We start from the raw sequence: 12,343 nt of genomic DNA, 5'->3' as shown, positions 1-12,343 counted from the left end.
GGAGCTAACTGTTGGAAGAGCACCAGGTGGTAAAGTGTGTCCATTTCTGTTCATAAAGTCCTCCTGGTGGAGGTCCTTCGGCTACACTCTAGGACTTGTCTTACTCCCTCCGTACACGTGCTCTCTAAGGCACTGAGCCATGGATTAACCCTGCTTGTAGGCGGAGTCCCTGAGGGTGCGGGTGCACTATGGACCCCTAAGCCTGCGTGAGTAAGTCCGGCGCTACCGGTAGGGGGAGTGGTGGATGATCCAACATGCGCAGAAGCAGGGGAAACCATTGTTGTTGGTCCCAAGTTGGAACTATGAGTATCATGTGAGCTCTCTCCCTTCTGGCTTTCTGCAGAACCTTGTGGATAAGTGTTGTGGCGGGGGGGGAAAAAACGCGTAGAGTAGAGGGCCCTTCCATGAGATCGTGAAGGCGTCCCCCAGGGACCCCCACCCTATTCCTGCTCTGGAGCAGTACTGAGGGCACTTCTTGTTGCGCTGGGAGGCAAACAAATCGACTTGGGGAAATCCCCAGGGGTGAAATATGCGTCGTAGCAGGTCGGAGCGGATCTGCCATTCATGCGTGAGTGCAAAGTGCCTGCTCAGTTGATCTGCCTTCACATTGTGGGTGCCTGGCAAGTACGAGGCTTTCAACGTTATGTTGTTGGCAATGCCCCAATTCCACAATCGGACTGCTTCTGCGCATAGCGCATGGGACTGTGTCCCTCCTTGTCGATTGATGTAGAACATGGTGGAGGTATTATCGGTATTGATCCCGACTACTTTGCCATGCAGGTATTGCCGAAAATGTCTGTAGGCATTGAACACTTCTCTGAGCTCCAGTACGTTTATATGTAGTGTCTGTTCCACGGGGGACCATAGCCCTTGCGTCACCTTGCTGCTAACGTGCGCTCCCCATCCTATGTGGGAGGCATCGGTTGTAAGAAAAATGGAAATTTCTGCTTGGTGGAAGGGCACTCCCACTAGCAGGTTCTTGGGATCCGCCCACCACACTAGCGACTTCCGTACCTCCGTCGTGGGTGATACTACCCTATGGACAGAATGGGCTGCCGGTCTGTAAGAACTCGTCAGCCAATGCCGCAGGCTTCGCATGTGTAACCTGGCATTCTGTACGACAAACGTGGCGGCCGCCATGTGCCCCAACAGTTGCAGGCATGTTAGGATCGGCACCGCGGGGCCGTGCATCATGACTTGCACCAAGGATGTGATGGTGTGAAAGCGGACGTCGGGCAGGTATACTCTTGATGCGATAGATAGAGTTTATGCGCGCCCCTATGAACTCTATATCTTGCGTGGGTTCGGTCTTTGACTTTGCAAGGTTGATAACTAGGCCCAGCGAAGTAAACGTGTTCGTGGTGATGCGTATCATGTCTAGGACCTCTGCCTTTGAGACCCCTTTCAGTAGGCAGTCGTCCAGATATGGAAAAATAAACACACCCTGCCTGTGCAGGAAAGCTGATACCACTGCCAGGGTTTTGGTAAAAACTCTGGGTGCCGAGGATAGGCCGAACGGAAGAACCCTGTATGGGAAGTGTTCCCCACCGACCGTGAAGCAGAGGAAACATCTCTGTGTGCCGGGTGGATTGTTATATGAAAGTAAGCATCTTGTAAGTCGAGGGCTGCAAGCCAGTCTCCATTGTCCAGTGCCGTAAGTATGGAGGCAACTGCAATCATCCGGAAGTGCTGCTTGCGCAAGTATCGGTTGAGGCCCCGTAGGTCCAAAATCGGCCTCCAGCCTCCTGTTTTCTTCTCTGTTAGGAAGTAGCATGAGTAAAAACCTTTCCCTTGGAATTGTTCCGGCACTCTTTCCACCGCCCCTATGAACATCAGGTGAGCTACCTCCTGCTTCAGCCTCGCCTCATCAGAGGGGTCCCTGAGAATAGGCCGGGTGGGAGGTTTCGTTGGTGGTAGTGACTGGAAGGGGATCGTGTAACCCGTGGCTATAGTTTCCAGCACCCATTTGTCTGTTGTGATCTTTTGCCATTGGGAGTGGAACGGTTTGAGGCAATGATGGAACATGAGGTGAGAGTGGCACTGAGCAATGGTGTTGATAGTGCAGTCCTCGACATACCCGTCAAACTTGCTGCCTCTGGGCTTGCCCCAAGGTTGTGCGACTTTGTTGAGAACACCGCCTGGGGGCCCTGTACTGGTGCTGCTGTTGATGGCACCCTCGGTCATAGCCTCGCTGATATTGTGCGTGTTGTGGTCGGTAAGCGTAGCGCCTTTGCTGAGGATAGAACTCCTTTTTCTTGTATGGAGGAGTGTATATACCCAAGGTCTTAAGTGTGGCCCTCGAATCTTTGCTATAGTGGAGGACCGAGTCAGTTGATTCTGCAAACAGCTTTTGCTTGTCAAAGGGAAGATCCACGATCTTCGCCTGTAGATCTCTAGGGATACCAGACATCTGGAGCCAGGATTCCCTACGCATTACCACTGCTGCAGCTGTTGAGCGTGCCACTGTGTCCACCACGTCCATGGCAATCCGAACTCCCGTTCGCGAGGCCGCGTAGCCCTCCTGGACGATCGCCTTTAACACTGGCTTCTTGTCCTCCGGGAGGGAATCCAGGAGACAGGTGAGTCTAGAGTAATTGTCAAAGTTATGGTTTGATAAATGTGCCGCATAGTTTGCTATTCTCAATAATAAGGTAGAGGAGGAGTAGACCTTCCTGCCGAACAGCTCTACTTTCTTAGCATCTTTATCTGACCCCCCTGATTTGTACTGAGGCGTCTTCGACCTCTGCTGGGACGATTCGACCACCAAAGAATTGGGCTGTGGGTGGCTAAATAGGAATTCCATGCCCTTGGCTGGGACGAAGTATTTCTCATCTGCCCTTTTATTCGTGGGTGGAAGAGAGGCCGGAGTCTGCCATATGTTAGTGGCCGACTCCATAATGGCTTCATCCAGCAGGATAGCGATTTTAGATGAAGCCGGGGGTCTCAAATTTGTCAGGAGTTTATGATGCTTCTCCTGCACCTCTGTTATTTGAATGTCCTGCGTGTATGCTACTCTTTTGAACAGCTCTTGGAATTGTTTAAGGTCATCCGGAGGGGAGACATCCCCGGGGACAACTGCCTCATCTGGGGAGGATGAGTAGGAACCGCTGGGATAAACCTCCCCCAAGTCCTCTGCCTCCCGAGCTCGCTGGTATGCTTGCTCCCTCGTGGGCTGTGAAGGAAAGTCTTGGGACTCTGGACCTAACTCTCCCTGGGACAGCTGCATTCCTCTCCCAGAGCAAGAGTATACATGGGAGTATTGGCGAGGAGGGGGAGGGGATCTGTCCCTGGATCTAGACCTCCGATGTCAGTGTTTAGTATGATGAAGACGGCCATAACAACATGGACAAGGGCCCGGTGATGGAGATCTGAACCACTGAAGCTGGTTTGTGATAGTACGCATACGGATCCATGCCCAAAAAGGGTGAAGGAGGCCTGAGCCAAGGCGAAAGTGGTTGGAGGAACGGAGAGAGAGGTCCGAAATAAGCCGGTGGAGTTGCCGCCCAGCGACGCGGTGTGTGTATTTCGGGGGGGGGCGAGGGGGGGCGGGCTGGGTGATAAGGGCATCACAGCCCTGTCTGGAGATGGACTGAGGTGCCGGGTTTTGGCTCTAGCTTTCCCCCGCCCCTGCAGGGTGGGCACTGCCCCCTCCCGTGCCGGGGATCTCGGCCCTGCTGTCGGCGCTGCGCTTGGTACCGTCACAAGCGGTGCCGCGCGGGTAGCTTCCTCCAGCGCCACTGGGCCCTGTGCTGGGTGCCCCTGTGCCATCGGCGCCATGATAGCCGGTGCTGCATGAGGCGGCGCCCTCCGTGCCGACTACTGCATAGTCGGAGGCCCGGCCCCAACCACGTGCGCAACCGCGCTGCCACTCATCAGCCCGCGGCTGAGGGCTCTCCGTTCCGCTCATCCTGCTTGCTGGAACCGCCGGCAAGGGGGGAGCCAAGGAGAGTTTCCTCTTCTTTTGCACAGAGGGGGTCAAAGACGCCACCTTCCTTTTCTGTGACCCAGAGGGCCCTTCTGTGTGAGGCTTCTCCGGCGGCTCAGGCTGGAGGGCCTTATCAAACAAGATCATTTGAGCCTCATCTCTCTGTCCTTCCTGGCCCTGGCTGTAAGCTTAGGGCAGTGCGAACACTTCTGGGTAACATGGGACTTCGCCAGGCAACGAATGCACTCACTATGCCCATCAGAGGCCGGCATAGCCTCGCGGCATGACTCACACTTCTTAAACCCCAAGGTAGCCATCGCGGTGAGTCTTTACTGTTAACAGGGTACTTAGACGCTAATCAGTGCGTTCTACAACCCAAACAACATTCACAGCCTTCAGGGTAGCGGACGGCTTAAACAGCCTTCTTTGTCCGCCCCTCTCCCTTCCGTTCCTCTTCTCTCTACTATTTTGCATGGGTTTTTTTTTTCCCCACTTTTTTTTTTTTGTATAATAGTAAAAACAACTATCTTATCTGTCTCAGGCTTTAGAGCCAGAGCGGATTCTGTCTGCAGCTGTTGGCGGTTGAGAAGGAACTGGCGGGGACCGGATCATGCACATGATCGAGGGCATGCAAGGGAGCGGCGCACATCGGCGCATGCGCGATCCAGTGGAAACTGCTAGAAGAATTCCGCTCTGCAGCGCTGGGCGAGCCCGACACCTACTGTGAAGCACCCACGGGGACCACTCGAAGAAGAATATAAACTTTTGAGTACTGGCTATTTTAGTGCTACTGATTCCTTTTTCGTAGCATTAAATTCAAAACCATTCGAGGCTGGCTAAGTAGATGATGCATTTTTAATTAAGTAATAGCAACCAGGGACCGTTACAAAAGGTGGATAAATTGCTACTGTATAATCGACAAGCACCACAACAATTAAGTACCAGTTGTTAAATGGATGCACAGAGTACATTTTTGCTTCCACGCGCTACTCATACAACTCCCTCACCTCCAACTTCTGTGCTTGTTCCCACAAAGCTCAGTTCTGTTCAGGAGGTGCTCAGACCACAGATTGCTCAGTGCTCTATACTCTCACAGAAGTCAACAGAAGCTGAGGCACTCAGCAATCTGCAGGATTCAGCTCATACTCTCAAAGTTTAGCTTTAACAGACCAGGCTCTCTTGTGTGCTAGTAACACACAGGGAGGAAGAAACTAGACTAGACTTCTAGAGAAAGTCAGACATCTTCAAAGGGTTACATTTAAATTTTAAAATTATTTAGCCTTCTGCCACCAGAAGGAACAAACCAGTATAAATCAACAATTAGAGCACAGTAAGTAAAAATGCTCAGTATCCAACTAAGTTTTTCCAATGAATACACGATCCCATGGAAAAATGTTAGTTTTAGGTCTGTTTGTATATTTCCAAATGACAAATAAATACTCAGGCACACACAGAGACGTGAGTGGAGTGACCCTCCTGTAAAGGCAAAAAATACAGCAAAATCAACTGCAACATTTTGCCATTTAAGTATTTTACAAGAAACGTTGCTATCCAGAATAAAAATCAGGCAGAGCAGGCTCCTTCCAAGCAGAAGAGTGAGGGACCAGTTCACTGTCCAGGTAGGTTGTGCTAAATCAATCCCACCCCTCAGTGGAAGGCCCAGGAGAGGGAGTACAAAAAGCAGAGCCCTGTCTCTCAGTTGGGGAAGGAGCACGTGAGGGAACAGATGGCACAAACAGGATCCTGCACTGGGCCCTGAGCGGAGCTGTGCCCTGGAGCCAGAGGAGACAGATGAGTGCCCTGAAGAGCTGCCAGGACTGCTGTCAGATGAATGCCATCAGAGCTGCGGGCACTGCTGGAAGCTGAGTACCCCAAAGAGGTAGAGGACCTTTGCACTTCAGAAACCTCCACCCAGACTGTGATAGGAAGCAGCCGGGGAACCAGACTGCTATGGTTCTGCTGCCTGAGCATAAGTCAGCATGTTGTGGGCAGATCCTGCTGACCAGCGCCAAACATTCCACCACTGTTAGGGCCACGGACTGAGATGCAGTGGAATGTGGTGGGCCCATGTCCCCTTAGCCCCTGCTACCACACCGCTGGAGTGAAGGTCTCCCCTCCTGAAGCCAAGAGGCCTATATATCTCTGCTGTACACCAGATAGGATGGGCAGAGCAGACCATGAAAATGGGCCCAGAGCTGATGGACTGGTTGTGTGCTCTGCTCCACCCAAAGGGCCAGAGCACCTCTGTAGACTGTTAATTATTCTGGGCCTCAGACAGAAGTTGCTGGGCAACAGGCTGTTTGTGGTCCTGCTCCGTCCAGAAGGCCAGAGTTTCCTCTGTGAGCAGAGACTTACTATCTGCCTGTAGTAAGGGAGAATGGTCTCCCTCCCCAATTTGAGGAGGGGCTACGTCACATACTTACAGTACTGCCAATTATTCAACTGTGGCACAAACCTTTGCTTTCAAACCTTCATTGGGCAGTTAAAACAAATATTGAACAAAGAAATTATTTAAAAAGTGATTTACTTATATAAACAATGCACTGCAGTATTTCAAAAACAGAACACTATTTTTAAAGACAGTTTTCTTTAACACCTGTTGCACACTAATTACCGTGTACACTTTAAATACTTGGATTAGGAGAGATCTCAGAAGTAGTATAAGCATGACAACTGTGACCAAAGCAGAGAAGAAAACACTTGCACAATTCCAACTACAGTCTGTCAGATATTCAAGTTGACAAGAGAACAAAATGACATTTAGTCCTTCAGTTAGACACAATCGGTGCTCACCATCTAGTGCTACAATTCCAGCCTTTTACAAACCTAATGGCAACAGACATTTAATCTGCCTGTTTTACTCTACCCTGATCTCTTTTTCTGGAACAGTCACATTGACTAAAAGACCTAGAAAGCAGGTCTGCTCAGGAGACCCTAAACGATCAGCACCATGTCCCTGCAGTCAGGTACACAGATGAAGTCAGCGCTTCCCAAGATGGTACCGAAGACACAAGTTACACCCTGCATGTAAAATAAAAAGTAACGGGGGTAACCTTGCACGTGTTAGTTTTTAAAAGATGGCAACTGCTGAACTTTGCAGCATAAGCAGTAAGCTGTGCAGCGGGGCTGACTGTCACCCCCAGGCCCTGGGGCAAGGTGGCTGGGGTGGGGCAGTTCTGCTTCCCCAGAAGGGGCAGATGGGATAGCGGCTAGGGGAGTCAGCCCTTAGCACCGCTGGGGCCGCAGCACTGGGCTACCCATACAGCTGTAGGGAGCGGTGAAGCAGCGCTGCTGCAGGGCTTCAGAGGGCCTGGGAGCTCCGTCCGCATGGCTGTAGCGGTAGCAGCCAGTGCTCCAGGCCCCTTTGAAACTACAGGCCCTGAGGCAGCTGCTCCCTTCCCCCTGCCCCACTCACCATCAGCAGGCCGGAAGCTCTGGTATCAATTCCTTCCTCTGCTGATTTCAGACATACTATGTCAGCCATCACCAGCTGCAGGACTGCCTCACTTCCAGCCATCCACTTTACAGCCCTGAGTCATCTCCAGCAGCTGCTGAAGCCAGAGTATTAGACCCTTATGCTGCGTTTACACTAGAGCCAGTCGGCAGCAGCCATTACTTGTCCTCCGACAAACTTCTGTTCACAGATCGCAGCAAGACTGCAAAGCGGATCGGAAGAGTGATCGCTCTGTTGACAGTGAGTGGCCAGACTGCCCAGCTGCTCTCTCAACAGAGCAGACCCTGGAACCCCGTCAGACAGGGGTGCATGGCTGGCAAGCCCTTCCAAGAGCCCCACCGAGGAGCACCCTTCAAGGGCCCACCCCGTCCCCACTGCCCAGGCTAAGACTTGTTGAAGGACAGCACAGCTGCTGCAGCAGGGCTCACACACTTGCTAAGAGAGACACTGCACTTCCTAGACAGCCACGGTGCCAGAGCAGCCCCCAGGTTTGCACTGGCTTCACTCAGGAGGTACCATCAGCTCCTGCTGAAACTCCTCACAGCCTCCCTGCTCTTCCTTCTCCCCAGGAAGGACAACCCTGACACCACCTTCAAGGAGCATGTCCTTGCTGGCGCACGGGCCCATCTGCGCTCACCCTGCGTCGGGTGACCAGGTGGGCCTGCAGGCAGAGCACCAGTGCCGACTGGTGGGACCGGCTCCTTATGGGACAGTGGGTCAACAGTAGTGGCTCCAGAACTTCCAAATGTGGAAGGATACCTTCCTGGAGCTTTGCGCCTGGCTCACTCCTGCCCTCTGCAGCCAGGACACCTGGCTGCGGCCTGCCATCCCCCCCAGAAAAGCAGGTTGCCGTCGCCCTCTGGAAGCTGGCCACCCCGACAGCTATGGCTCCATCCGGAACCAGTTCAGTGTGGGAAAGACCACCTTTGGCGCCACCCTCATACAAGTAAGGCAATCTTTGGCTTCAGGCCCTATATGGGGGAGGGCAAGGGTTGTCCTACACAAGGAGGAACCTTGGGAAGTGGGGTCAGGGGTGCGGGAGGGGAGACCCATCCCCAGAGGGCCATGCAGTTCCACCCTTTAATAGTCCTGCTGCTGGGGGGGCTGCCTCACACAGGAGCTCCTGGAGAGCTCAGGAAGGAGGGGATGGAAGGAGGCAGAGGGAACCCCCGGGGCTCCCTCCCTCCGTCCATAATGCGTTTGTCTCCTCCCCTTCCAGGTTACAATGGTCATCAACAGCATCCTGCTGCAGAAGGTCATCCATCTCAGACACGGACGTGATTCCGGCCAGATTCGCTTCCCTGGGTTTCCCCAGCTGCTTCAGGGCAATTGACAGGACCCACATCCCCATCCGTGCCCTAGACTACAACACAGCCAGGTTCATCAACTAGAAGGGACATTACTCCATCATGCTGCAGGCCCTGGTCAACCACAGACGACAGGTCCTTGACATGCATGTCAGGTGGTTGGACCAGGCACAAGACACACATAGGTGTTCCACAACTCCAGCCTGTGCCAGAGGATGGAGGTGGGCACCTCTGTCCCCCACTGGGAGCTGGTGATCAGGACATAACATGCCACACTGCATTTTGGGGGATGCCATCTAACATCTCTTGCCCTGGCTCACAAGGCCCTACAACAGGCAGCTGGACCCAAGCCAGGAACTGTTTAATGCCCAGCTCAACCAGCCAAGGATACAGGCTAAACATGCCTTTGGCCTTAGAGCTCTGCTTGCTGTGGACAGGATGTCCCCTGAGGCAGCTGGCTGGTGCCATGAAGGACTTTTCTGTCCACAAAAGTCTCCCTGGAACACCCACCTTGCTTTCTGTTGACAGAGACCTGTTGAGAAAAGCTGTCTGCCTTATAAGGGAACTGCAGAATGTGGTCTACAGAAGAGCTGCGTTCTGTCGACAGACCGCCTTGTAACATGGACCCTGCACAAGTTTTATCAACAAAGTTCTCCAGTGTAGACGTAGCCTTCAAATTTAGTGCTGTCAAAAGTGGGACAGCAAAAAGGAAGAAAATGCACTTTTATAATTGAAAATCCATTTTGCATAGCTGTCTTGCAGCTAGACTCAGGATTAAACGTATGTAAATATGTTTTTCACATAACAAAAAGGATGTTCCAAGTAGAATAAAATGAATACAAACCACCCTAACGCCATCTATTCTTTCCACAGAGGTGCAACACTTCAGACTAAGGAATCTTTCAATTTCCATGTTGCAACAGATGCAAATGCATTCCCCACCTTTGCCTACCTCATTTTACATGCACTGCAGTTACAGAACACATATCGCCTCTAGGCAGAGCATAGGCTTGCTATACAATAGATAAAAAGTGAATATACCTTCACGCCACAGCAGCTGTGTCAACGTGGTATTTCTCTGAATCAAACCTAAAAAAATACACTATCCTAGCCTAAAAAACTGAATAACCTCCACCATCTGCCTCCTACTGCAATTAATTCAATGGGGATTGAATTATCCAGACTCAGGCCCACCACCCACTATAAACCAGTGGTTTCAAACCTTTAGGCCCAAGATTTTTTTTTCTTTTTTTTTTTTTTTTTTTTTTTTTTTTTTTTAATTTCAGGCCTACCCAGGATCTACCCTGCCCTTTCCCCAAAGGCCCAACCGTGCCATTCTCCCCTCCCCTGTTACTTGTCACTCACTTTCACTGGGCTGGGGCAGGGAGTGCCAGCTCTGGGTCGGGGGTTAAAGGGTGAGAGTTCTGGGAGGCAGTTTGGGTGAGGAAGGGAGCTCTTGGCTAGGGCCGAGTGTTGGATCCAGGAGGTGGTGCGGGAGGGGCTGCTGGATCTGGGCAGGGGTGGGGCGGGGATCATGTCTGGGGCAAGCAAGCAGAAGCAGGTGCTGGCTCTGGGAATCAGGTCAGGACTGGAACAGTGGTGCAGAAGTGGGTGTGATGTAGTCTCTGGCCAGGAGCAGACGTTTAATCACTGGCAACTCCAGTGGGCAGTGCAGTGGGGCTCAGACAGGCCGCCTGCCTGCCCGCCATGGCTCCATGCTGATTCCAGAAGCGCCTGGCTGCAGATTTGCTTCTGTGCTCCCCATGGGGGGACATGCTGTCTCCACACACTGCCCCCAGCTCCTAGCACTATCCTCACAGCTCCCACCGGCCCAGGAGCCAAACAATGGGAACTAAGGGCACAGGCAGCTTGCAGAGACAGGCTTTCCCTTTCCCCACAATGGGTGCACACAACTGAGCCTGCAATCAACCCGCAGCCTGAGCCCTGCTACATTGCTGGATTTAGTGGCCCAGAGATCATGATCACCTGGCAGAGGCTCCAGGATAGCGATCAGGTTAGTGAGTCCTGCTGCAAACAGGATTACAGATAACAACACTTCATTCTCCATCTATTCCTCCTGTGCAAAAATGTTACTGAGCACTTACAACATCATTAACTGTTTCAGAAAACAGAGGTGGTTGTTCTGGGAAGCAGGAGAGTATAAGCTGTATTAGCACCAGGGCGAAGTAGCTGTAGAAGGTAACATAGCGAAATACATCAACCTCAGCAACCTGGAGAAAAAAAAAAAAAAAAAAAAAGATTTCATATACTGGTAAAAAGATGTAACACAATTGCCTAATGCGCAACAAACGGCCATGCAGCGAATATCTTTACTTGGAAATAAGCATCATACGTCAGAAAAAGAAAATATTCTTGTTGAAAGCAAAAGGTGGGGTCTGTGCTGCTGATCAAACCAACCCACAAAGCAGGAAGCACTCCTTAGCATTCTAGGGTGAATGAACCATGGACACCATTCTAAGACTTGTCTGGGTAAGACAAAACATCTGACTAGTTTATGCAATGCACTGTTTTTATAGCCATGTCAGTTCCAGGATATTAAGAGGGACATGGTGTGTGAGGTAATATCTTTTATTGGCCCAACATGTTCCGCAGAGAGAGATGCTTTCAAGACAACCATATACGGAACTCTTCTTCAGGTAACCTGGATCAGCTCAAAAGCCAGCCCCTCTCTCACCTACAGGAGCTGGGCCAATCAAAGATATTCCCTCCTCCACCTTGTTTTCAGCTAATTTTCTGAAAGACAGCTTTGTATGGGGGGGGGGGGGGGAAGAGAAGGAGAAAAGGTGAGCTTTTCCCCCCCCCCTCAACATGTTCATCTAAGGACACCACGAACAGAGTTCCTGAACTTCTCACTCTTTATTCTCAAACCTTGTCTGCACTGAAGTTTGCAACCACTGATTACAGCCACAGGTACTATCCTCTAGTAGAGGTAACGTTTAAATTCTGACTTGCACCAGTACAATTCATTACCATTTAAAGCCAGGATCAAATCACCATTTACACAAAAGGTTTCATGGCACAGTAGTAAGTGATTTACCAAGCCTGCAGAGGAAGTACACATTACTTCCTAAACTTGACGCACTCTGGTCCAGCAGGACCACAGATGCTTCTGGACCAGAGAGCCTGGGCAAGAGGGCCATCCATGGACGGGGCACAGTCTCTTGTGCGGTGGGGGGAGAAGGGGCAGAGTCCCCCATCAATCCCCTTGGGGACCATCTCCCTGCAGTATTTAGGCAAGCAGTGCAGTGGAGGAAGGGTGGGGTGCCTGCTGCAGGCATGGTCTGGCAAACTGTCTTGTTCATCCTGACCATGCTGGATCAGGGAGGTGCAAGTTGTAAAAGTCAGCCTTGGGATTAAAAATTACTCCACTACAGTGGTTCTCAACCCAGTGGGCTGCAAGCAGGTTTTAGGGGGTCCTCCAAGCACACCCAGGATTAGACTTCCTGGGATTCAAGGCAGAAAGCCAAAGCTCCATCACAGGAGGCTGAAGCCTGAGGCCTTGAGCCCAGCCACCCAGAGCTGAGGCCAGAACATCTTAACATTGCAAGGTTTGGGGCATGGGGTGCCAGGCAACTGTTTGGTTTATTACTTCCCCACCCCCGCCCCGCCCAGTCCAGGCTTTTCTACTCAGAAAAC

The 12,343-nt window shown here is 51.7% G+C and overlaps 1 protein-coding gene across 3 annotated transcripts in view; it reads right to left on the bottom strand.

Moving 5' to 3' along the window:
- Positions 1 to 12,343, bottom strand: part of ABCC1 (ATP binding cassette subfamily C member 1 (ABCC1 blood group)) — a 108,827-nt gene that overhangs the window by 54,939 nt on the left and 41,545 nt on the right. For all 3 annotated transcript variants that reach the window (XM_075011051.1, XM_075011050.1, XM_075011052.1), the window contains exon 5: positions 10,792 to 10,917. In XM_075011051.1, the coding sequence (XP_074867152.1) occupies positions 10,792 to 10,917 (126 nt within the window). The remainder of the gene's footprint in view (positions 1 to 10,791; positions 10,918 to 12,343) is intronic.

The sequence above is a fragment of the Carettochelys insculpta genome, chromosome 16 (genome assembly GCF_033958435.1).
Source record: "Carettochelys insculpta isolate YL-2023 chromosome 16, ASM3395843v1, whole genome shotgun sequence".
NCBI classification, from domain to species: Eukaryota; Metazoa; Chordata; order Testudines; family Carettochelyidae; genus Carettochelys; species Carettochelys insculpta.
This window is presented reverse-complemented; position numbering and strand designations above follow the sequence as displayed.